At 36.6% G+C, this 23,622-nt stretch overlaps 5 protein-coding genes across 8 annotated transcripts; 4 read left to right on the top strand and 1 right to left on the bottom strand.

Annotated features, from left to right (window-relative positions):
- The first annotated feature begins 1,417 nt into the window (after positions 1–1,417).
- LOC106417608 (transcription factor MYB36-like) lies at positions 1,418–3,513 on the top strand. The gene is made up of 3 exons (XM_013858391.3): positions 1,418–1,906; positions 2,153–2,282; positions 2,695–3,513. The coding sequence occupies exons 1-3, from the start codon at positions 1,771–1,773 to the stop codon at positions 3,425–3,427; spliced, it is 999 nt and encodes a 332-aa protein (XP_013713845.1). The 5' UTR covers positions 1,418–1,770; the 3' UTR covers positions 3,428–3,513.
- A 1,222-nt stretch (positions 3,514–4,735) lies between these two features.
- LOC106431419 (pathogenesis-related protein PR-1-like) lies at positions 4,736–11,336 on the top strand. 4 transcript variants are annotated; one of them, XM_048750784.1, is made up of 7 exons: positions 4,736–5,053; positions 5,489–7,154; positions 7,266–7,552; positions 7,635–7,764; positions 7,842–7,933; positions 8,013–8,482; positions 10,955–11,336. In XM_048750784.1, the coding sequence occupies exons 1-2, from the start codon at positions 4,795–4,797 to the stop codon at positions 5,851–5,853; spliced, it is 624 nt and encodes a 207-aa protein (XP_048606741.1). In that variant the 5' UTR covers positions 4,736–4,794; the 3' UTR covers positions 5,854–7,154; positions 7,266–7,552; positions 7,635–7,764; positions 7,842–7,933; positions 8,013–8,482; positions 10,955–11,336. The 4 variants fall into 4 exon arrangements, with proteins under 4 accessions (XP_048606741.1, XP_048606738.1, XP_048606743.1 ...); XM_048750781.1 differs by lacking the exon at positions 10,955–11,336 and having other exon boundaries at positions 7,266–7,405; positions 7,478–7,552; positions 8,013–9,624; XM_048750786.1 differs by lacking the exon at positions 10,955–11,336 and having other exon boundaries at positions 7,635–7,731; positions 8,013–9,624.
- LOC106387967 (xylose isomerase-like) lies at positions 7,260–8,298 on the top strand. Its single transcript, XM_048761330.1, has 6 exons — positions 7,260–7,394; positions 7,448–7,552; positions 7,635–7,764; positions 7,842–7,933; positions 8,013–8,078; positions 8,197–8,298. The coding sequence occupies exons 1-6, from the start codon at positions 7,260–7,262 to the stop codon at positions 8,296–8,298; spliced, it is 630 nt and encodes a 209-aa protein (XP_048617287.1).
- Positions 11,337–12,876: 1,540 nt separating the features above from the next.
- On the bottom strand, positions 12,877–14,347 carry LOC125583588 (classical arabinogalactan protein 9-like). The gene is made up of 2 exons (XM_048750774.1): positions 13,787–14,347; positions 12,877–13,610 (listed from the first exon to the last, which is right to left on the bottom strand). The coding sequence occupies exon 2, from the start codon at positions 13,608–13,610 to the stop codon at positions 13,227–13,229; it is 384 nt and encodes a 127-aa protein (XP_048606731.1). The 5' UTR covers positions 13,787–14,347; the 3' UTR covers positions 12,877–13,226.
- Positions 14,348–20,324: 5,977 nt separating this feature from the next.
- Positions 20,325–21,870, top strand: LOC106387960 (zinc finger protein CONSTANS-LIKE 5). Its single transcript, XM_048750769.1, has 2 exons — positions 20,325–21,196; positions 21,331–21,870. Exons 1-2 carry the CDS (start codon positions 20,498–20,500, stop codon positions 21,658–21,660), a joined length of 1,029 nt encoding a protein of 342 aa, XP_048606726.1. The 5' UTR covers positions 20,325–20,497; the 3' UTR covers positions 21,661–21,870.
- The last annotated feature ends 1,752 nt before the right edge of the window (positions 21,871–23,622 follow it).

The raw sequence follows: 23,622 nt of genomic DNA, 5'->3' as shown, positions 1-23,622 counted from the left end.
TGGTAATGGAAATTTTGAATGCCTGAAGAAAAATCCTTTGATACAAAAAGAATGTTTAAAGAAAAAAACAATAATGTCTTCCATTCTTCCGAAAACATGCCTCTAAATGTTTAAATGGCTGATTAAATCGCTAAAAATGAATTTTCGTACGGCTATTTCCAGGGCCGGCTTAGATAGGGGGCGAGTAGTGCGACCGTTCCGGATCCAATCCGTTGTCCCTCTATTTTTTAATAGATAAAAATCCGACTTTTTTAAAAAAAAATACATGTATTTTTATACTAAAAATAAGAAAAGAAGTCCAAATTTTTTATATGAAAATATTTTTTTGTTTCCATAGATTTATTTTTAAAAATACTTCTGGTATTTTGAAAAAACATATATATATCAGATTTTCTAAAGAAAAATAATAGTTTGGAAATTAAAAAAAAATTTGCCCCAGGGCCTATGACACCGTTGAACCGGCCATGCCTATTTCACGGTCTTTTTGAATGCTTGCAGTCTTAAGTATTTTAAGATTTATAATTTATAACTTCACATATTCAGTTGAATTCGAAGATGAAAATACACCCATTACACATACGTTATATGCTTATATTTATCCGTATAATATATACTGTGTGTGTATGTGTAAAAGAAACTCTAAGTCAAAGAACAAGAGCTTCTAGAATAAATTTGAGAGATAAATAATCGGCGTAGACATGGAAATAAATGTACTTTGAAATGAAGTCAAAACTTATATGGCAACGAGTCATAACCGTATCTATTATATATGACTATATGGTCTTCTCGATACCGACGTTTTTCCTCACGGCACACGCATTTCATACTCATCATATTACATCCTCGATTAATTTCTTAGAAACTTCTTCAACCTGCAGAATTTCTACAATTCATTACACAAAAAACGTTTTATTGAAACGGAAAACTACGTACGGAGTGACAAAGTTTCTTTAATTGTTATCACTAAACTGGTGCAATGATGGAATTGCATGGTTGGCAAAAAACTATGGAAACACATTGTACTATATATCCTGCCGTTCTATGATTTAATACAGTAATACTCAATGTTCATCATTTTCTCACAGAAAGTTATATCATCATTTCTTGTTTGAAGTTTCTTACTGAGGCCATGCAAGTTCCAAAAATTCTCTTGTTTTTTTTTACTCAGTTCTGTCATAAGAAAGTCAAGAATTTGGATTACCTTTTCTCATATAAGTTGACTTATTCAAACCACTATCTATGAATAAGCAAATTATCCAAATTTAAGAAGTACATCAGAAATTAAGTGATAACGCTTGATTGGCTACAAAAGGGAACATTTCAACCCAAGTCACGACAAATCAAGAAACTATATAATTGCTATATATTAATTAAAATATATAAAGTGCTATGCAATTGGACAAATTTTACGCAAGTTTTTCTTTTGTATAATGATTTAAAAACTGAGACAGCTTTTCACCTTTCAAATAAACAAGTAATTGTTAGAAAACTAATCCAAAAGCAAAAAACACAAAAACCCTAGTAAGAAAAATATAGTTGCTAAGGGTTGAATTTGAAATATGAAAATTAAAACACGGAGACGACTTTATATAATAAGATAATATTTACTTTTTAGTTATAATAATCACTAATTAATACCTTCCTTTTTCTTGTCTTTATAAACCATCTCTTCTAAGCATTAGATCATTTCATCTTCATCAAGCATAATAACACTTTGGAAGAATAAGTACAACAACAAGAAGAAGAAAAGACAAAAGGATTTGTAAGAAAATGGGAAGAGCTCCATGCTGCGACAAGGCAAACGTGAAGAAAGGGCCGTGGTCGCCTGAAGAAGATGTGAAGCTCAAGGATTATATCGACAAATATGGCACTGGTGGCAACTGGATCGCACTGCCTCAGAAAATTGGTAATAATTACATTAGTTTATATAATTACATTAGTTTATACTTATAATCCTATAAGTAGCTGCATCTTGTTTAATTTTATCTACCATAACTTATAATCCTGAGCTTCGTTTTGAATATTTATCATATACACTTTTTGAATCAATAAAATATGTATTTAATGAACACCCCCTTGTCCCGATTTTAATTGATTCATATTTATGAGCTAGATTCATTGTCCTGATTTTGAAGTTTTGTGTAAATTATAGGGTTGAAGAGATGTGGTAAGAGTTGCAGACTGAGATGGCTTAATTACTTAAGACCAAACATCAAACATGGTGGCTTTTCTGAGGAAGAAGATAGTATCATCTTAAATCTTTACATCAGCATTGGAAGCAGGTCAGTGATTTATCTATATCGCTTGATATCTATTGATTAGTTATTTAAATAAATCAACACCTCTTAATTAATATATAATATATTCGTGATTCAGAATTGGAGGTAATTTCTGTAAGACTTTAACTTGGGCTTCTTGTCTTTTTACCTTTTGTCTATGAATCTTACGCTGAAACACATGCAAGCCCATGTTTCAAGCTATGATATATCTCATAAAATTTAGGGTTTATATTGTCTCTTTCTCTTTGGTTTGGTGTTTTTGTACTTTGGAGGCACCTGTTGTTTATTTACATCAATCAAACATGAAGTGTTTTTTGGGTAAAATATGAAACATGAAGTTAATTAGTGATCTATATACAATGAAATAATTCTTATCAATCTTCTAATAATTGTAACCTTAATCTGATATATGCAGGTGGTCTATAATTGCAGCTCAGCTTCCTGGAAGGACAGACAATGATATCAAGAATTACTGGAACACCAAACTGAAGAAAAAGCTGCTCGGAAGACAGAAACAAATGAATTGTCAAGACTCCATCATCCATTCGAATGAAAACAATATCAGCAACAACAACAACAAGAGTCCTCAAAATCTGAGTAACTCGGCTCTAGAGAGGCTTCAACTTCACATGCAGCTTCAGAACTTACAAAGCCCCTTCTCTAGTTTCTACAACAACCCTATCTTGTGGCCCAAGCTTCATCCATTGCTGCAGACTACTCCGGCTCAAAACTCTAAGCTAGCATCCCAAGAAACCCTCCACCCTCTAGGAGTTAACTTTGTTCATCAGAAGAGTCATATCAATCTAGCTGAGCTCAGCAATGGAGCATCTCCTATCTATTCAGACAACGTAGAACAAGCCCTCAACCCTGCTAACGAATTTCAACCTAATTTCGGTTTTTCGCAGGACCTTCAATTAGATAATCATAACATGGACCTTATGAACAGATCATGTGGTTCTAAAGAATGGTTTCAAGTGGGCAACGAGTTTGGGCCAACGAACGATTCGAGCTGGTGGTCAGAAGAAGTGGAGCTAGAGAGGAAAACAATGTCGTCGAGTTCTTGGGGATCAGCTTCTGTTCTTGATCAGACGACTGAAGGAGTGGGTATACTTCAAGACTACACTCAGATGAGCTACCACAGTGTTTAATCATTTTTATTTATCATGCATATGTACATGCATGTATAAGTATAGGGCCGGATTATTGATGAATTATGTATTATTACAGTCATAAGCTTATTGTAGCATGTCGAGGGTGAAAGGTTTTTTCTCATTTTCTTTTTAAATGTAACGAGTTGTGGATAATGATAATAATAATAATGTAAATCATTAATTTTACTTGCTTTTCTTATTGAATGACCTGAAAACTTACATGGATTTAAAAGTAATTTCTGACCAATTTACGATGAGATGTTAACATCTTACATAGGTTTTACTGATTACTGATTGATAATTTTTTGTAATCTAATAGATTTTCCTTGTACGTTGTAACTAACGGTATCTTTTTCGACTTAAGATTTATGTGTTTTTTTCTCAAGGGTTATGTATACTTTTGGGCTTTTCGGCCAGAAATAATAGATATGTGGTTAATAATGATTAAACCAGGAAATAATGGGCCTGTCCAGTTTTCAGTTATAAAGGGCCGGGCCATATAAAGATCCCCTAGTTGCTAAGAGTGACATGGCCTAACCGTATGACAAGGAGGCAAAGTAAACTTAAAATTAATTTACTCAACTAGAAGTAAAATACTATTATACATTTGACCATAACTAAGTTTTGTATATAAAAAAAAGCCACAGGAGCATTAGTAAATTGTCTTTTCAGGGAACATTCTTAGGCCGGCTACATTGCTGTATTATCTCGCATCTATTATCCGGGACTTGCTAACTAATATATTAAGATCAGTTTAAAACTAGTATACTTGATCAATTCTATCCAAAATTAAAAACTCATGGACAATCACCTTTTCCTTATGCCACTTGGTTTTAAGAAATCAGTAAAAAATCAGTCCATGCGATTGATCGACATATTTTCATTGCATATTTAAGATTACAATTTAATTCCATATTTAAGATTACAATTTAATTCCAATATCCCAACATTTTATCACATATGAGATGGCGAAGAAAATTAGTTTAGTTTTATTTTGCAAAGAACAAAACATAACTCTATGTTTAAAATGAAAGATTCTTTCAAAAAAGTTTAAAATGAACTTTAAAAAAATCTTCAGAGTCCACATTAGTTAATCAAGAAGTTCATGTACATGTAACAAAAAGAAGTAGTATTAAAGATCCCAATTGACAATTAATAATTAGCCATAGAATTCATCTTAACAAAACGAAACATAAAAGAGTGGTAACCATAATCGAACATGGAAGCCACAAATGGAGTTGACATCCCCCTCTAAAGGTCCAATTTTTTATTTAATTCATGAAATCATAACTTATAAATAATTACTCACCAAAGTAATTTCTCTTCACCACCAAAAACACATATTTCATAGTCACACCACAAAGATGGCGACCGGTTCATCGACGACCCAAGTCATTTTCTTCACAATATCCCTTCTCATGGTCGCTTTCCAAGCAGTCCATGCAGACTATTACCGTCCAAGACCACCCGTTATCCCTACCCCTTACGTCCCTAAGCCATGGGTCCCACTTCCAACGCCGAGCCCCAAGCCTGTCTATCGGCCTCCTTACACTCCGCGCCTACCAGCTGGCTCCATCGCTAGACAGTTCCTTGACCCACATAACGCTATTCGGTCTAGACTAGGTATTTATTAGCAATAGCAATGTTCTAAAACTCGGTTTAGCCTAGACGGCATATCGATCAAAACCGAAATGATTCACCATATTAGTTGAGACTTGAGAGATTGGGTTCTAGTCCTTAAATGCGATTATGGTTGAGTGTTGTAGAAGCCGTACGTGGCAAGAAACCATATCTTTCACATATGTGATGGTTACTCCTTGCTTTGTTGTAGCCTTTGCCATAGACTCCTCCGATTAACAAAAAAAACAAAAAGTTGTTACATACGTCAGAATTACGGAGTAATTTGGCTCTGTTAGTATGTTACGTAGGTTGCCATTGTTTTTGTTTGCCCCTAATTTTACTTTTACATGTAGTATATATAACTTAACCATTACATTTTTTTTTTTATATTGGTATTCTTATTGCCTTTTTTGTAAATTGAATCTCATTTCCTATTAGGTTTGCCTCCATTGGTTTGGGACGGCAAGCTAGCGAGCTACGCGACATGGTGGGCGAACCAGAGGCGTTACGACTGCTCAATGACCCATTCGACGGGCCCATACGGTGAGAACCTGTTCTGGGGAAGTGGATCGAGCTGGGCACCAGGATTCGTGGTGCACTCATGGGTCGTTGAAGGCAGCTCATACAACTACAACACCAACTCGTGTGACGGAAGTGGGATGTGTGGTCACTACACTCAGATTGTGTGGCGTGACACCAAAAGGCTAGGATGCGCAAGTGTGGTCTGTGAGAATGGTGCAGGAGTTTTCATCACTTGTAACTACGATCCTCCGGGTAACTACGTTGGCGAGAAGCCTTACTAAGAGAAAAAAAAACACTTTAAACGGTTTTTTTTTGTTTGGTTTCATTTAATTTCTTCACATTTTCTATTTCAGTATCCTCGTAAAATTAAAATTTTCGAGACATCTAATTTGCATGGAACATCGTTTTGTTGTTGTTGTTGTTGTTGACGTGTGTAATGTCCTAACCGTCTTGTCCTCAAAATTCTGTTGTTTGGCTTTATTATGGTAACATCGTAAAAGATTGACTAACCGAGTTTTTTTAGCATATGGAAATCATTTAACTTCAAAAATATCCAATTATCCATGCTTACATTGATAAAATGCATAATTAAACTGAAGAAACGGAATTACAAGGCTTCAGTATTCAGCTAGGACAAATGTTAGACATAGCGAAATGAAAAATTCTTCTCTAAATTCGAGGCTTCATGCCATTTGTATAATAGAAGTCAAGACTTCACCCTCCACCCCCTGCAGTTATCCTTATTCAGCTAGGACCAGTGTTAGCCATAGTGAAATGAACATTCTTCTCATCCCTCAGATTTTATATGGTTATCATTTGATATCTACATCAACTAAAAAATTATATGTATTAATCATTTAACCTCAATCCATAACACGTTTGAAACCTCATAAATTTCAGGGTCGGTCCTCTCTATCCAGCCGCATAACTTTCTTATATATCTCCCAATTTGATATTCACTTCTTGTCGACCAGTTTCTCTTTGTTGATCCCGTATCTTATCTTTTGGATTATAGAAGATTCGGAGCTGCAATCTTATTATTTGAAGTCAGAAACCACATAACTTGATACTATTAGTTTTGTCCCACCTATTGTAATAAACATGTAGGCTACACGGCACATGTAATAAGCTACAGCTAGAATGAAAGAAAACACGGTGCATGGCTCCTACCGGTGAAGGATTGTTCCTCGTTTTGATAAATTTGGATTATATGGGTAAGAAATCTCGTAGGCACTTACTTCAATATTGTTGGATTGCGTCTAAAAATAGAAAGGAATTGCTGAGTCAGGAGGAGATATTCGCTACGTAGTTTCCGGATAAAGGAGTGTTCGATTACTTTAAGTGACCCCATAATATCACAAAACAAAACAAAATCTGGCTTACGTTACATCATTATCAGACCAATTCTTCTTAATCACTACTTAATCCCAACCCATATATTTATCCAACTTCACAAAGCTCTGGCCTGGTGGTTACATTGAACTTCACAAAGCTCAGGGTTTTGTTCGTTTGGTTGAACACTATGAAGAAAGTTAAGATCTTTATGATCTTTCTCTGTTTTAACGCAGCGTTCTTTCTAGTGGTAAGAATTATATCCAAAGCTCTAGTTTTTTTCGATCACTAAAACATATCTGAGATTCTTCATTTCTTCTAAAGTTTTTTTTTCTTTTTATTTGATTTGATACGTATGAAGTCCGCTGAGCCACAAACATGTCCTGCGGATTCAGGAGGGAAGTGTAGTGGCTCTGATGATTGGGAAGGAGAGTTCTTCCCTGAGATCCCTCATATTAAGTATGAGTTAAGCGATCAAAACCATTTCTTTGTGGGTAGTAGGTACTAGTTTAGATTCTAGTACTTGTTTATTTGCATGTGTAGATTGCTTTGGTTGTTAACGACTTGTTACAGGGACCTAATAGCAGTAACCCACTTGCTTACAAGTGGTATAACGCAGAAGAGGAGATTCCCGGCAAGAAAATGAATGTAAAGTCAGCATTTTCAACCATGTGTTATGGATTTTGAAGAGTGATAGGGTCACGTTGTTGAATTTATTCTCGTGTAACAGGATTGGTTTAGATTCAGTGTTGCGTTTTGGCTTACTTTCCGAGGGACTGGAGGTGACCCCTTTGGTGCTGCTACCAAGTATTGGCCCTGGGAAGATGGTACCAACTCCGTTGCTATGGTTAAGAGAAGAAGTAAGTTAAACAGACATGTTTTATGTTTTGCTCCTTTGTGAGCGAGCGAGTGAGTTACTGATTGTTGTTTAATGCAGTGAGAGCCAACTTTGAGTTTTTGAAGAAACTTGGAGTTGATTGGTGGTGTTTCCATGACAGAGACATTGCCCCTGATGGCAATACACTTGAGGTATCTCAAGCTTCCCAAAACATGATGACTGGTTCACTACTTCATTACTTTCACTGAAACTGTAACCTATTCTCTGCAGGAATCTAACAAAAACTTGGATGAAGTTATTGAACTTGCCAAAGAACTCCAAAAGGCGATTCATGTTGTTTTAATCATCTAAATTTAGATGATAGCTTCTGTAGCCACTTCATTTTTAAGTTCTTAACTGATGAAAACACTCTCTTTAGTTTGATTGATGAAGTTCTTCTTTCTCTTTATTGCAGGAAACCAAGATTAGACCATTGTGGGGAACGGCTCAGCTTTTCTTGCATCCTCGATACATGCACGGAGGAGCAACTAGCTCTGAGGTTGGAGTCTATGCCTAAGCTGCTGCGCAATTGAAGAAGGCCATGGAGGTGACACATTACTTGGGCGGTGAAAACTATGTATTCTGGGGTGGTCGTGAAGGTTACCAGACGCTCTTGAACACTGATATGGGAAGAGAGCTTGATCATATGGCCAGGTTCTTTCAAGCTGCTGTTGCTTACAAGAAAAAGATTGGATTCAACGGTATGTCTTTAGTCTTCTTCTTTTTCTGTCCATCACTGATAGCCTACGGCTATTGACCGAACCTCCCGAACTAAATTAAAAAGTTTGGTTTTCGGTTCAATTCGGTTAGGAGGTTCGGTTCGATTCGGGAAGTAAAAAGAAATTAGTTTTTGGTTCGGTTTGGTTTAGTTAATTCGTTTTTTAAAGTAGAAACTATACCCACCTTAACCAAAATTTTGAACCAAAATAAACAAATTTAACTTCTTCCTTTTTTTTTTATTTTTAACAAATTTAAACCTAAAATTAACCGAATTCAAAAACTTTGGTAGAAATTTTTGAAATTGAACTAACGAAAACCAGAAATTTTCGAATTCAATACAGCGAGACTTCTACCAAACTAAACTAACTGAATTTCGAACTAACCGACCCGACTCGAAAAAAAACAAATATCCGAATCCGCAGGCCTAACTACTGGTATGTGATATAATCTTGTTATCGTCGGGCACACTTCTAATCGAGCCCAAGCTTCAAGAACCAACCAAGCACCAGTATGACTGGGATGCTGCAACATCTGCCAATTTCCTGAGGAAATACGAACTTATTAACGAGTTTAAACTCAACATTGAGTGTAACCACGCCACGCTGTCCGGACACACCTGTCATCACGTTAGAGAAATTAACCTAAGTTTGTATATGTATTATATTATGATACCGTTGGAGTCTTACTACGAAGTCGAGTAAGTTTTTGTGCCTCATAGCAAAAATAAATGCTGAAAAAGTACTTGCCGCTCAATTTAGCAACTTCAGGTATTTGTTGACAAAAACTTAGAAACAAAGATAACAATAGTTGAGAAAGTATATATGGACTAGGTATCCGTATAATTGCTATGAAATAGTTGTGATAGACTTTGTTTTTTTTTTCATTTCTAATTTGCGACGACCCCATTTACATATTACAATAATCGTGTCTATTTGTCGTCACACGAATGATGAATCTAATTGCTACATACTTTGTTGTTGACGAATTAAGTTTATATATGTATTATGTATATACTGATAAAATGGTCGGCAAAAAGTATTAAGTCTTTTCTTTTGTCGATTTGTGGCCGAAAGTCGAGTCTCGTGAAAGGTCTCATTATAACAAATGATAATGTTAATTATATGCATTATTAATACTTTACCCATAGTAGTTCCTCTTTTACAAAACCCATGCATTAGAGTAACTTTCATGTGTTGGAAAAAAAAAGCAACTTTCATGTGATTGTATGAAACATAACCACAGTAGTGGAGCTTACATATCAGAATATAGATTGTTAAAGAAATGAAGTGAATATTATTTATTCGTTATCTCTCACCTAAAAGCATACAACTTGGTGATGTTTTCATTTATGTCACGCCACTATATGTTTTAACGGCAAAGCTATCTCGACAATTATAAACATAACCATACTGGAAATACAATAAATGAATCGTTTTGGAAAATTTCTATTATCATTTAAGTGGATCCTGAGTTTATATGACTATTTGAAAACAAAGTAAAAAGAACCGATCTTTAGTGAGAAGAAATTGAAGTTGTAACATTTCACACGTCCATTTCTTTTGGACATTGGTCCATGATCTATATAAATATCGCCAATGCTTTATTGAATAGACGACAAAAGAGAAGAATAAAGAAATTAAGTTGAATAATGAATACATTGTTGAATTTATTGAGTTTTCTAACCAATTATCATTTTGGTGACTAATACTGTTATATATTATAATACACGACCTTCCAACTCTCACACGTGTTACTTGAGATCAGAAGATGCTGACATGTATTGGATTATTTGCTAGACTGGCAAAGATCAGATCACCCACTTTCCTTTGAGGGAAAGTGTTATCACCTTTATAAATGATTGAAATTACAAATGTTTGATTGGTTGCATCTCACAATAGCAAGTTTATTAAATAATCGTGATGCGAATGATTATGTCAACGTTCAATGTACAGTAAAATTCAATAAGGGCTCATTTAAATATGCATTGTTCATCGATCCATTTTGGCTTTCAATTTCTCACATGGCATGCACATCCATACTAGTATTTAATATTTATCAAGGGATACAAGTCGTTATTTATTGTCAACGATTGCTTAGACTAAAAACTTATGTGACTTGTTAAGACTTAATTTTAGAGAAACTGCACAAACTGTATATCTATTCTATACAATTTTGAAGAGGAATTATTATGGTTTTTTCTATTGCATCTGTGGAGAGCTAGATTGTGTTTAGTATAATTTTCGGTTGTTAAGCGCTAACACACCATTAGATCCTGAGTTGAACTAGTTGGCGATATTACCAAGCATGATACTAATCAGAAAAAGGTTTGGGTGGGGTTGTGGGGATATGACATTGCGACATATACTAGTTTAAACATCAGAAGATATAAGGATTTGTAGTTTGATAAAACTCAAAGGGTTATTGAAACAACTTCTTTTTGTTTCTTAATACAGTTGTAATCTGCAGACATTAACGTGAAAAGATTTGATGATAATATAAACAAAATCACGTGTAGCCTACGCAAGGCATGACGCTTTCTGCATGAACTGACACGCAAGGTGACGTTGAATCAAAGGGTTTAGGGACTATAAATTAACCTGTTCGATGTTAATGGTTCTGATGCCAAGACAAGGTTAGGTTTTCTAAACCGGATCGGAAGTGATAAGTGTTTTTCTTAATGAAAACCAGACCCATTCCACTAAATACATATCTAACACATTTTACTTAGTGCTTACGTTGAGTCTCACAATTTCCGCACCATAATTCCATTACTATATAATTCAGTACATTAACAATGTACAGTTCATTATTTATGGCTCTTTACAGGTTTGCTGACCGCAGAATTGTATATTCACTACAAGAAAACATATTTTTTACGAGGGCAATATACGTTGTAACTTCGTCGTAAACGGGGTGTTACGACGAATGAACCGCGAAACACGTTTCGTCGTAAAACGCCCGTCGTAACCGACGTTTCGTCGTAAATGACTTGTTAAGTTTACGACGAAATATATTCCTCGTAAAGCGCAGGGCAGAGATTCGTCGTAAACGACACGTAAAATTTCGTGGTAAACTCCACGTAATGGATTCGATGTAAAGCACACGTAAACATTTTCGTTGTAACACCCTCGTAAATATTTCGATGTAAACTCCACGTAACATTTCGATGTAAAGACCACGTAAAATCTTCGATGTAAAAGACTCGTAATTATTTTCGACGGTAATCAGTTGTAAATGTTTACGTCGAGCCTACATCGACGTTTCGTTTTATAATATATTTTGAATATTATTTTTAACCTCAAATATATATATATATAAATTTGAATTTATTTAAAATTCTGAATTTTAAATAATTTTAATTTTAAAACGAAATATGAAAATAAAAAACATTTATAAAAAAGCATTTAAAAGTCATAATATTTAAATTCATAATACAAACCGAAAATATTAAAAAAACTACATATCATCGAAGTAGTCGGTGGGGTTGCTCGGCTGTTGACGGGTTGGATCGGACTCTTGGGGATCTCGTACTGGCAACCCAAGAGCGGCTCGTCTCTGACTCAACATTCTCTGCATAACCGGGTTTCCCACGGCCATCACGTCTAGCAAATCCTCAAGAGAGTCTAAACGAACCTGCTGGCTATCCATTCGAGCTTTCATCTGAGAAGTCTCTTCATCCCGTCTCGAAGTGTATGACGAAGTTGCCCTTGCAACTTGGTTAACGGAGCCTATACCGACTATTCGGCCCTTCTTTCTAGGAGCCAGCTATAAAATTAAAACATATATTAATATAGTTATTAAAAATAATGAAAAAAAAAATTTTAGTTGTACTACCTCTTCGAAGATTCGGTCGGCTTCTTCGGTGGACAATGTGACGGGTAATCCATCGGGAGACTCCTGAGTTAGTTGCGTCTCCCGTTCTTCAATCCGAGTAGCCACTGCTTGAGCGAGTTTCTCTGATGCAGGATCCACAAAAACTCCGTCGGATGTGGCGTGAGTCATCTTGAATAGGTCAGACAGAGATGGTAAGACTCCCGTCTTCTCCAACTACAAAAAAAAAATATTAAAAGTTATATTAATTGAATATTTTAAAATAAATATTTAAAAACAAAACTTACAACGTCTAGACGGATGCCTGCATGTGGTTTTTGGCCGGTTCTGTGAAGCATGGGCAAATTACCATCTTTATCCTTCGTTCTTCGAGAAGCCGAGCACGAATTGGCCTTTTTGATCGAAGACGGGTGCTTCCAATAGGCGATGAGGCCATCCCACACATCCGTCGTGAGCTCAGTGGGCTTTCCCTCATACCCGTCGAGCTCCCACTTGTCCTTCCAATCGGAGACTGTGTTGCAGAGGCGGATCTTTGCTTTTGCAACGAATTCCGCCTTCACCATCTCGGTGATTCCCAAAGACCAATGCCACTTTTGCTGAAACACAAAAAATTTGAAAAAATTACAATTAATAATAATATTTAAAAAATATATACATATTTAAAAGTTAAAATTTAATTAAATTTAAAAATCTTACCGCAAACATTTTAAACCACGTGATCTTAACGTGATTTGGAGTCTTGCTCCAGTTCGGATATGCCCCGTCGTAGTAACCCTTAATCGTTTTCGAAACGCTCCGGCCAACACGGTTATTAGCCCCAAACCTGAAAGGAAAACAATTTAACCGTTAGAAAATAAAAATATTTTAAATTTTTATGTAATAAAAATTAATAACTTACCAATAAGTTCCTCGGGGTCTATCGGGGTCTAGAACATCCAAACCCTCTCGTCCGGGCTGGGCAAGCAAATCCTCTACCGTATATCTCGCGAATGGGGCATATGAAGGCACACGCAAATCCGGATGAACTGCACCTTCTGGGACAGGCTCAGGTGCAGCCGCTGGAGGAGGAGGTGGAGGCATATGCGGTGGAGGCATTTGCGGTGGAGGCATCTGCGGTGGAGGAGGACTCCAAGCAACTCTCTGAGAAGGCTGAGAGTCTGGAACTGCGGTGGAGGATGATGGACCAGAAGACGATGGACCGGAAGAAGATGTACCGGAACCATCGTCGCCAAACAAATCTCTATAACTAGGTGCTCTGGATTTTCTTCTAGGAGCCATCTAAAAAAAATTAAAATAAATTTTATCAGTTACGACATAATAAAAATATTATTCCGTTACCTAACTAATCACCTAAACTAATTACCTAACTAATCACCTAAACTAATTCCGTTACCTAACTAATCACCTAAACTAATTTAAAAAAAAAAAAAAGAGAGAGAGAAGAGAGAGTTTACCTTAGAGAGAGCAAAGGAATTTGGGAGGAATGAGCGAGGCAGCCTCGCTCTCGGCGTCCCCTTATATAGATTAGGATTCGTCGTAAAATCGACGTAAATTTACGACGAAATTACCAGGCCCGCGTTTTTCCATTTACGACGAATTTACCAGGCCCGTGTTTTTTAATTTACGACGAAATTACCAGGCCCGTGTTTTTCGAGTTACGACGAAATTACCAGGCCCGCGTTTTTCCATTTACGACGAAATTACGACGCTTAACCCTAAACACCGAGAATGAAATCCCTAAACCCCAAAGTGACATATCATCTAACATCATATCTTATATCATACTACTTCTTACTCTTTCTTTTAGAAAATATTACAATAGAGAAATCCAACATTTGATACATATATTACATCACTCTAAATCGTTTTCGTTCTCATCACTATCATTACAATCATCATCGTCGCTTCTCTCGAACTCGTCTTCACGTGCTTCATCTGTCGCATCTTCGGGAATATCTTCATATTGAAAGTTTTGCGGGTCGATCAAAAGGATTTCATCAGTTGGTTGTTCTGGTACCTCAACTTCAGTGATAGCGTCTTCTTCTTGCAAGGGCGGTTCTTCTCCAACGACAATGCGTCCACGAGGTGTAACTTTGATAGCAGTTACCCAGTTTATCCCGGAAGTTCGAAGCCGAGGATAAGGAAGGAAGCTAACTTGCTCGGCTTGTGAAGCTAAAATGAAAGGCTCAAATTTGTTGTATCTTCTCCCAAAATTGACATCCACAACACCAAATTTGTTATACCGAATCCCTCGGTTCACAACAGGATCGAACCATTCACATTTGAAGAGGACGCATTTTAGCTTCAATAACCCCGGAAATTCCACTTCAATAATCTCCTGCAATATCCCGTAAAAGTCTGTTTCACCTTTCACACATATTCCGTAGTTACTCGTTGCCCGATGTCTCCCATACTCGTATGTGTGAAAGGTAAATCCTCGTGTGAAATACATAGGTGATGTGGTGACCTTTGCAACTGGACCTTGAACCAATTCATGAAACCATACGGGATAATAAGGATCGTCATAATCAACCTGCAAAAAACATATATATATTCTTAAACACTTACTTAATTAATATAATAGTATGAGATATATTACCTGTGATTTTAACCACTTGACAAAGTGCTTATCTTTACGTGTATCCACATCAGTTGCAGATATTCCTGGTATTGCTTCTTCAACTTGAGATACAAACATCCTGCAAATTGAACAAATAATCAAATCATACATAATTAACTTCAATTCATATAATTAACATTCACAAAAAAATTTACCTTTCAAAGTAACGGGTCATTGCATCCTCGCAGTTGAGCAGAATATAAGTGTGGGCACTATGTTTATCTTCTTCACATGACCACCATACTTCTTTCGTTTTACCACCAAACCGTCCAATTTCGCAGAAAATGTCAGGAACACCATCAATTGGATATGATGTCGGTACTCCACCATCATCATATCTTCTAGGAACTCTTTTTCTCGTACGAACAGTTGGAGCAAAGTAGTATGATGTGAAGTTAGATGTTTCGGCTGTCAAACTCCCTGCAACTATTGAACCTTCTACCTTTGCAAGATTTCTTGCTTTCCCCTTCAAATGTTTCATCTGTCGCTCATACGGATACATCCATCCGTTGTGAACAGGTCCACGAAGCAATGCTTCATACGGTAGGTGGACAACTAGATGCTCCATGACGTCAAAAAATGAAGGAGGAAATATCTTCTCCAGGTTGCACAATATGATCGGAATGTTCTGATGAAGTTGTTCGATGACTTCTTCTTTGAACGTACGTGTGCTAAGATCTCTGAAAAATGCTCCGATGGCTGTATATTTTAAAAGGAATCAAATTAATAACATTTCGTAACATAGGTATATATATAAATTTATAATTACCTGCAAGTGCTTCGTGGACATTTGCTGGAAGGAGCTCGGCAAAAGCAAATGGAAGCAGTCGTTGCATAAACACATGACAATCATGACTTTTCATTCCGGAGAACTTTTGACCTCGTTCAATACATCTTGACATATTTGAAACATAACCATCAGGAAACTTAACTTCCGATGCAACCCAGTCAAACAAGGTTGTTTTCGCTGCTGATGACAACCGGAAGATGGGAACAGGAACGTTTCCATTGCTCTTGATATGTAACTCACTTCTTGAGCAAATATCAGGTAAGTCCATCCTTGACTTTTTGTTATCTTTTGTCTTCCCAGGGACGTTAAGTAATGTATTCATGATGTTCTCAAAAAAGTTCTTCTCGATATGCATGACATCCAGATTGTGGCGTAAGAGAAGATCCTTCCAATACGGTAGCTCCCAAAATATACTCTTCTTATGCCAATTGTGAGATACACCATACCCATCAGGCATATTTCCAGGAACATGCCAATTTCCTCCAACCTTAACTGTTTCCTGAGCTCCGTAATAATCAATGTCCGCTTCGATCTGCTGGCCGGTGAGATATGGAGGAGGACTGTCTCTGACAATTTTTTTGTGTCGAAACAATGTCTTGTTTCTTCTGTACGGATGGGCAAGTGGAAGAAACCGACGATGACAATCAAACCAACAACTCTTCCTACCATTCTTCAGTTGAAAAGCATCCGTGGATCCAAGACAATACGGACAAGATAATCTTCCATGTGTTGTCCAGCCAGACAACATCCCATAAGCAGGGAAATCACTTATCGTCCACATCAGAACTGCTCGCATCGTAAAATTGGTTTTCAAGGAACAATCGTACGTCCTCACCCCTTCTGACCACAATTGCTTTAGCTCTTCTATCAACGGTTGAAGAAAAACATCAAGAGACCGTTTTGGATGCTTCGGCCCTGGGATTAATATGGTCAAAAATAGAAATTCTTGTTCCATGCACATATCCGGCGGTAAATTATACGGCGTAAGAATGACTGGCCACAAAGAATATTGTCTACCAGACATTCCAAATGGACTAAATCCATCGGTGCATAACCCAAGATAGACATTCCGAATATTTGTAGCAAAATCTCCGTGTACCTTGTTGAAATGTTTCCACGCTCTTGCGTCTGATGGATGTGCAACCTCACCATCTCTCTGGACATGTTCGGCATGCCACCTCATCGACGCAGCAGTCCTCTCAGATTGATATAATCTTTTCAATCTGTCTGTAATTGGTAGGTACCACATCCTTTGGTACGGTACCCTATTCCTCCCACGGCCTTGCGGTTTGAATCGTGGTTTTTTGCAGAATCGACACTCTTCTAACTTGTCATCTTCCTTCCAGTAGATCATGCAGTTGTCGATGCAAACATCAATCATCTCCGAGGGTAACCCAAGACTATAAACCAATTTCTGAATCTCATAATAAGATTCAGCAGACACGTTGTCTTCTGGCAAATACTCTTTAAACAACTCCGCCCATGCATCCATGCAATTCTCAGGTAAATTATGATCCGTTTTAATATTCATCATCCTAGCTGCTAGAGACAATTTAGAGAGACCTTCTCTACAACCAGTGTAGATTGGTTGATTTGCAGCATCTAGCATTTCATAAAATCTTTTTGCATCCAAATTAGGTTCTTCTACATTTCCAGTTCCATCTGCTATTGTTGTAGTTGTTTCTAAAAATGCATCACTAATCATATCTTGAACCCTATCATGATCTACCATCTGCTCCTCTTGATGATAATTATATTCATTATGCACATGATTCGGTTCTTCATTATGATGAGCATCCTCAAAATTAGCATTACTACTACTAGCTTCATTTCCCCCATAACCCTCTCCATGTTGATACCAAATGTAATACTGTGGTGTAAATCCTCTGTTTACTAAATGATTCCATACAGTTTCACTACGTGCAAATTTCGAATTTTTGCATTTTGAACAGGGGCAGAACATCTTACCGCTTTCCTGCGTGATCGGTGTACAGCCCGCCTGGTGCATGAATGTCTCTAGCCCGTTCAGAAATGCATTCGTCACTCTCCCGTCGGAATCTTTGTGCAAATACATCCAACTTCGTAACTCGTAAATACTACCGCCACCGACCATTTTTTCTACTATTTTTTTTTAAATTTTTTTTTTTTCCGTTTGTGTCTTGTGAGGAAGAGAGTTGTGTGTTGTGAGGAAGAGAGTTGTGGGAAATGACATATATATAGAGAAATTTTCGAGTTGGGTAGTTGAAATATAACAACGATTTTACAAGGGAAAGTTTACATGGATTTTACATAGTTTTTTTACAACGACTTTACAACGAAACTCGATAAGTTTTTCACCTAAATATAACGGTAACATGATTCGTTGTAATATCGATGTAAAATTTCATTTTCGACGTACTTACGTCGTAATATTACATGGCGTTTACGACGAAATTTGGTTTCGTCGTAATTGCGTTGTTACCCCACCAATTACTATTTCTAAAACAACGATAAGGAACCTGTGTCGTTCGTCTGTCTGCCAATTCAGTGGAACGACAAGGAGAAAGTGGACGGAAGTGCAGCTGGTTTGTACTTGAGAGGAACCTTTGACGATGGTCGGAGGTTTCACTCAAGTATAAACCAACTTCACTTCCCTCCATTTTCTCCTTATCGCTCTACTGAATTGGCAGACAGACGAATGACTCATGTTCGTTATCGTTATCTTCGAAATAGTAATTGGTGGTTCGAGAAGAAGAGAGTTGTGTGTTGTGAGGAAGAGAGTTGTGTGTTGTGAGGAAGAGAGTTGTGGGAAATGACATATATATAGAGAAATATGGTAAGTTTTACATGGATTTTACATGGAAAATTTACAACGCGTTTACAACGAACTTAGGTAAGTTAAAGCACTTTCAATACACGTTTTCACCTTTATGTAACGGTAACATGATTCGTTGTAATGTCGATGTAACGTTTACAACTATTTTGCATTCCACGTACTTTCGTCGTAAACTTACATTAACTTTACGACGAATACATTTCGTCGTAAATTACCATCGAGTTTACGACGAAGTCATGTCGCGTCGTAATTGCGTTGTAAAGCTTATGTAAATTTACGAGGAAATAATTTCCTCGTAAAATACCGCTGTTACTGCTACGTTTTCTTGTAGTGATTTTTTATTCAAAAAAATAAATAATTGTATATTTTATTCTCCTTAATCATAACCTAGGCACAAGACCAATAATATTTTGGAACGAATTTAACCACAACTCGAATATATATAGATATCACAATATTATCATCCAGTACGGAGAGAGTTTCTTCCAATAGTAAAAAACACATTGACGATAAAAACTGGAGATGGGTCCAAATCGAGTAAAATGTACAGTGCATTCAGTGCCGAAAACAGCAACACTTTTTTGGGTGCGTGTACCTCGGGAAGATATCTCATAAAGATAGATATCAAGATATGAACCAACATGTCAGATAAAAATCTAAATATTATCACCATAAATCCAGTTCAAAAGGTGAGACTTTTATAGAACTTATATAATTTGGAACAGAATAGAAATAATTCTTTTAAAATGTAGCATATAAAAATAGTTGTGCTGTCCCAAAAAACAATAGTTGTGCTGCGAAAGTGTGAAATCAGGTATCTCTCAAAAGAACTGAATCTATAACACGTTGCTTTACAACGCATTACAAAATGCGTATTGCTTTATTCAGTGTAATATATTACCGAATCTTCATTAATAAAACCGTAAAAATGAAATCTTAAGCAAGCTCATATTTTATGATTTCTCGAAGTCAAAGTTTCTGAATTTAGAAAGAAAATCAAATGTTGCTTTCATGCTTAACTAGATAAATAGCTAAATCATGTCGACGCCTAGTGCCGACCATCCAATCTCATAATTCCAAGAACTTTCCTCACTTACGTGAAGGGACCCCATCCGAATACGCTGCAAGAATAAGTCATCCACTACAGAGCTACTTATTATTTATAATTGATTAATTTGATTAGTTATGTTTTAACAAAATGATTTCAATAATAGTTATCAAATTCGAAGTCCTGTTTGAAAAGAAGACTATAGGCTAGAATACATTCACAGATGAAATAATGTACGAAAATGGCATAAAAGTTATTGATACATGTAAATTGGCTACATATTAGCACAATAGTTAAAATCTTTAAGTTATCTAATAAACCTTTTGGAGGCCATAGATATTCCTTCAAGTATATGGTATGAAAAATTCATATATTCAAAACTTCATAATTCTTATAATAAAGCATCCAAATACACCCAATTACCATAATATATAAACCCCACTCAAAATACCATCCAAATAATTTAAGGCTCATGAAAATGTTTAATATATTAAAAGCTTAAAACATATACTCCGACAATTAGAAGACCAAAAAAATATGATATCCAACTTAATATATTTTATAATTAGCTGGTTTCTTGTCAGCCTAATTTTAGTTTCTAAGAAACATATTTCTCCATGCGTAAGCAAAAGAAGAAAAAAAACATTATTAAAACCCCATACTATATTGAAAAATAGTATTTTATGTGGACAATATTTCTACATGTGTCACATTATAATTCGTTGGCGTGTACTGTGTGTTCTCTATCCGACTGGGCATGACAGATCATCCAAGCAAATCAAATACCCAACTCTCACACATTCTCAAACTTTAGGTTCCAAAAACTTCAAAGAGAGTTTTGTGAAAATTAAATTTAAGAGAGAACAAAAAAGAGTAGAGAGAGAAGAAGTAAATGGGATTCGGCTTAGAGAGCATCAAACCACTCTCCGGCGGCTGGGGCGCGGCGGCGCGTTCCTGTGACGCTTGTAAATCAGCTTCCGCCGCCGTGTACTGCCGATTCGACTCAGCCTTCTTATGCATCACTTGCGACACAAGCATCCACTCCTTCACGCGTCACGAGCGCGTGTACCTCTGTGAAGTCTGCGAACAAGCTCCCGCCGCCGTCACCTGCAAAGCCGACGCCGCCTCACTCTGCGTCACCTGCGACTCCGACATCCACTCGGCTAATCCTCTCGCTAGCCGCCATGAACGAGTCCCCGTCGAGTCTTTCTTCGACTCAGCCGTCGCGAAAATCTCACCTTCCACGTTTGGAGTCCTCGGCGATTCCACCACCGTCGACTTAACCGCCGTTCCGGTGATCGGAAACGCCGACGAGCTCGGTTTGTGCCCGTGGCTGCTCCCTAACGACTTCAACGAACCGGCAAAAATCGAAACTGTAACTGAACTGAAGTCTTCTGAGTTTATGTTCTCTGACTTCGATCGACTCATTGACTTCGAGTACCCAAACACGTTCGGAGCAGACAGCCTCGTACCGGTTCAGACAAAAACAGAGCCTCTTCCTGTAACTAACAACGACCACTGCTTCGACATAGACTTCTGCAGATCAAAGCTCTCGACTTTCACCTACCCAACTCAATCAATCAGCCATAGTGTAAGTCTCCTCTCCTCCGTGGAGTTTTTTTTTTTTTGGTCTAAATGTTAAAAAAAAAAAAAAAAAAAATCCTCCGTGGAGTTTCTCGAAATAGTCAGAAACTTTTTTAACTGATTTTCGATTTTCACTTTCAGGTCTCGACTTCGTCTCTCGAATACGGCGTCGTTCCCGACGGGACCACCTCCGTCCCGTTTAACCGGAGCACGATCACTACCTCGACGGGGACTACCGGCGAGCAACCGAGCTCCATGGACAGGGAGGCTCGGGTTCTGAGGTACAGAGAGAAGCGGAAGAACAGGAAGTTCGAGAAGACGATACGTTACGCTTCGAGGAAAGCTTACGCTGAGTCACGGCCAAGGATCAAAGGCCGTTTCGCGAAACGAACGGAGACTGAGAACGACGACGTTTTCTTTAGTCAGGTTTACGCTTCAGCTGGGCAATACGGTGTCGTACCGACGTTCTGATTTACCTGAAAGCTCATCCTCTCTTCCACCCGTCGACTTATTGTAGACAACCAATTTATCCTTTCTTACAGCTTCGCCCGATTACTTTTTTTTTTTACTGTCTCTCTCGCAGCTCGCTGCCACTGTAAGCTGTAACTTTTTTTTTCTATTTATGTGTGCTTATTTTAGAAAAGTGAAAATCATATAATTTGGTAATTACGGTTTTATATATTGGCTGATGTTGTCTTGTCTCTATTATATGTTGACGGAGGAGATTAGATGGAATATTTTATAACACAATTTATCAATTAAATATAGTTGCTATAGCGGAAATCAAATTCTTACTGTTGTTTTTGTTTTTGTAAAAGTACAGTCTTGGTTCAATATTTTTACTTCGCCGTAAAACGAAAATCCAATTCAGTCCGCCGTTGAGAGATATTTGTTTTTTCCTCCGTTAAGTAATTAATTACCTTAATTATTGAAAAATCTCGTTGTATATTCCAATATATCTGGAAATTTCGCAGAGTAATAGACGAAAAGGTTGACTTTTCAGAAAAAAATTGAGGAAAAGTAAGAAGAATGCAGTTAATGGTTTTCTCCGAAACTTCATAAAATTTGCCTTTTGGGTTTCTGTAGAGCCAATCTTTATGTCTCTGCAGGATCGTGATTATTGTCAGATAAAGTCAAAGTCATTTTAGGACTATGATGCTTTGTCGTAAATGATCGGTGATTTACTGATTAATAGCTCATCTTTTTAGTTTTTTATTATTAAAATTTGTTTTTTCTTCTTTTTGGTTTTTTTAAAAAAAAAAAAAAAAGTTAGACCAATAGCAGGCCGCCACGATACGTGGAGCCCGCGTTACAGTGATGAACTTTAGGAGAGAGGGGTTCAACCAAGAGAACTTTAGGAGAGAGAGGGTTCATGAGATTGAATTATTTTATTATTTTTTTTCTTGGTTTTTGTGTAAACTCCCTCCATGAACCCTCAATGGGGGTGCTCTTAGGTCTTTGGTTGTGCAATCCTTTTTATGCCATTCATCCAACCATGCATACTCATGATTTATAAAACTTAGAATTAATTTAATAAGTACTAATTATTTACAAAATCACTGATTACTTACATCATGAATTCTAGGTTATGGATTTTTAGTTTATAAAACTTTTATGGTCAGTTACATTATATAGCTTAAAGGTTACATCGTAGTTTTCTTGGACCATTTCTAATGGCTTACTTTATTTTTTACTCATAAAATATAATAATTTTATAATAGAGTTTGAATTTGCTCCAATTGTACTCTATTTTAGAGTAGAAAATAGAGTGATGAACAAAAAAAAACAAATTACTCTATATTTGAAGTAAACCTATTTTTCACTATATTATAGAGTGAGAAATAAAATACCATTGGAACATTTTTATTCTAAATTCTATTTTAGAGTAAAAAATAGAGTGGAGTTGGAGATGACTTTACAACTTATTTAAGGTTTTTGTATATATTTGATATAATGAAACTACACAAGGAAAAGAGCAAAACAATCTGCTAAGCGCTAACTATTTACATAATCTTCTGAACTCATGCACTCTCTTCAGAATGAACTATGTAAGTCATTTATATCTTAATAGGCAGATAGTTACGTTTTATGAATCTGTACCAAGTTTAGCGAAAATATAAAGTTACACATAATCAATAGTTTTGATCGCAATAGTTGATACTTGATAGAGACCTCTGCCATCCAAGTGGGTTTAGAGACCTTGATGCAATATGTGCAGTTTAGGCATGATCATTTTTTGCAAGGTAGCTTAAGATTTGCAAATAGTGGCTACGAAATGCTGTGGCTTTGGGGCCACATATATACAATCATAATAACGTTAATAATAGCGCATTAAAGCAAAGATCTGACAATACATGGACCTAAAGTTTTGATTTATTAATCAAAAAAAGAAATAATTAAAAGTTTGATGTTGAGTGTCACGAATAAATTGGG

This window comes from Brassica napus, chromosome A2, assembly GCF_020379485.1.
Source record: "Brassica napus cultivar Da-Ae chromosome A2, Da-Ae, whole genome shotgun sequence".
Lineage (NCBI taxonomy): Eukaryota > Viridiplantae > Streptophyta > Magnoliopsida > Brassicales > Brassicaceae > Brassica > Brassica napus.
Note: the sequence above shows the minus strand (reverse complement) of the source record. Positions and strands in the feature narration are given on the sequence as shown.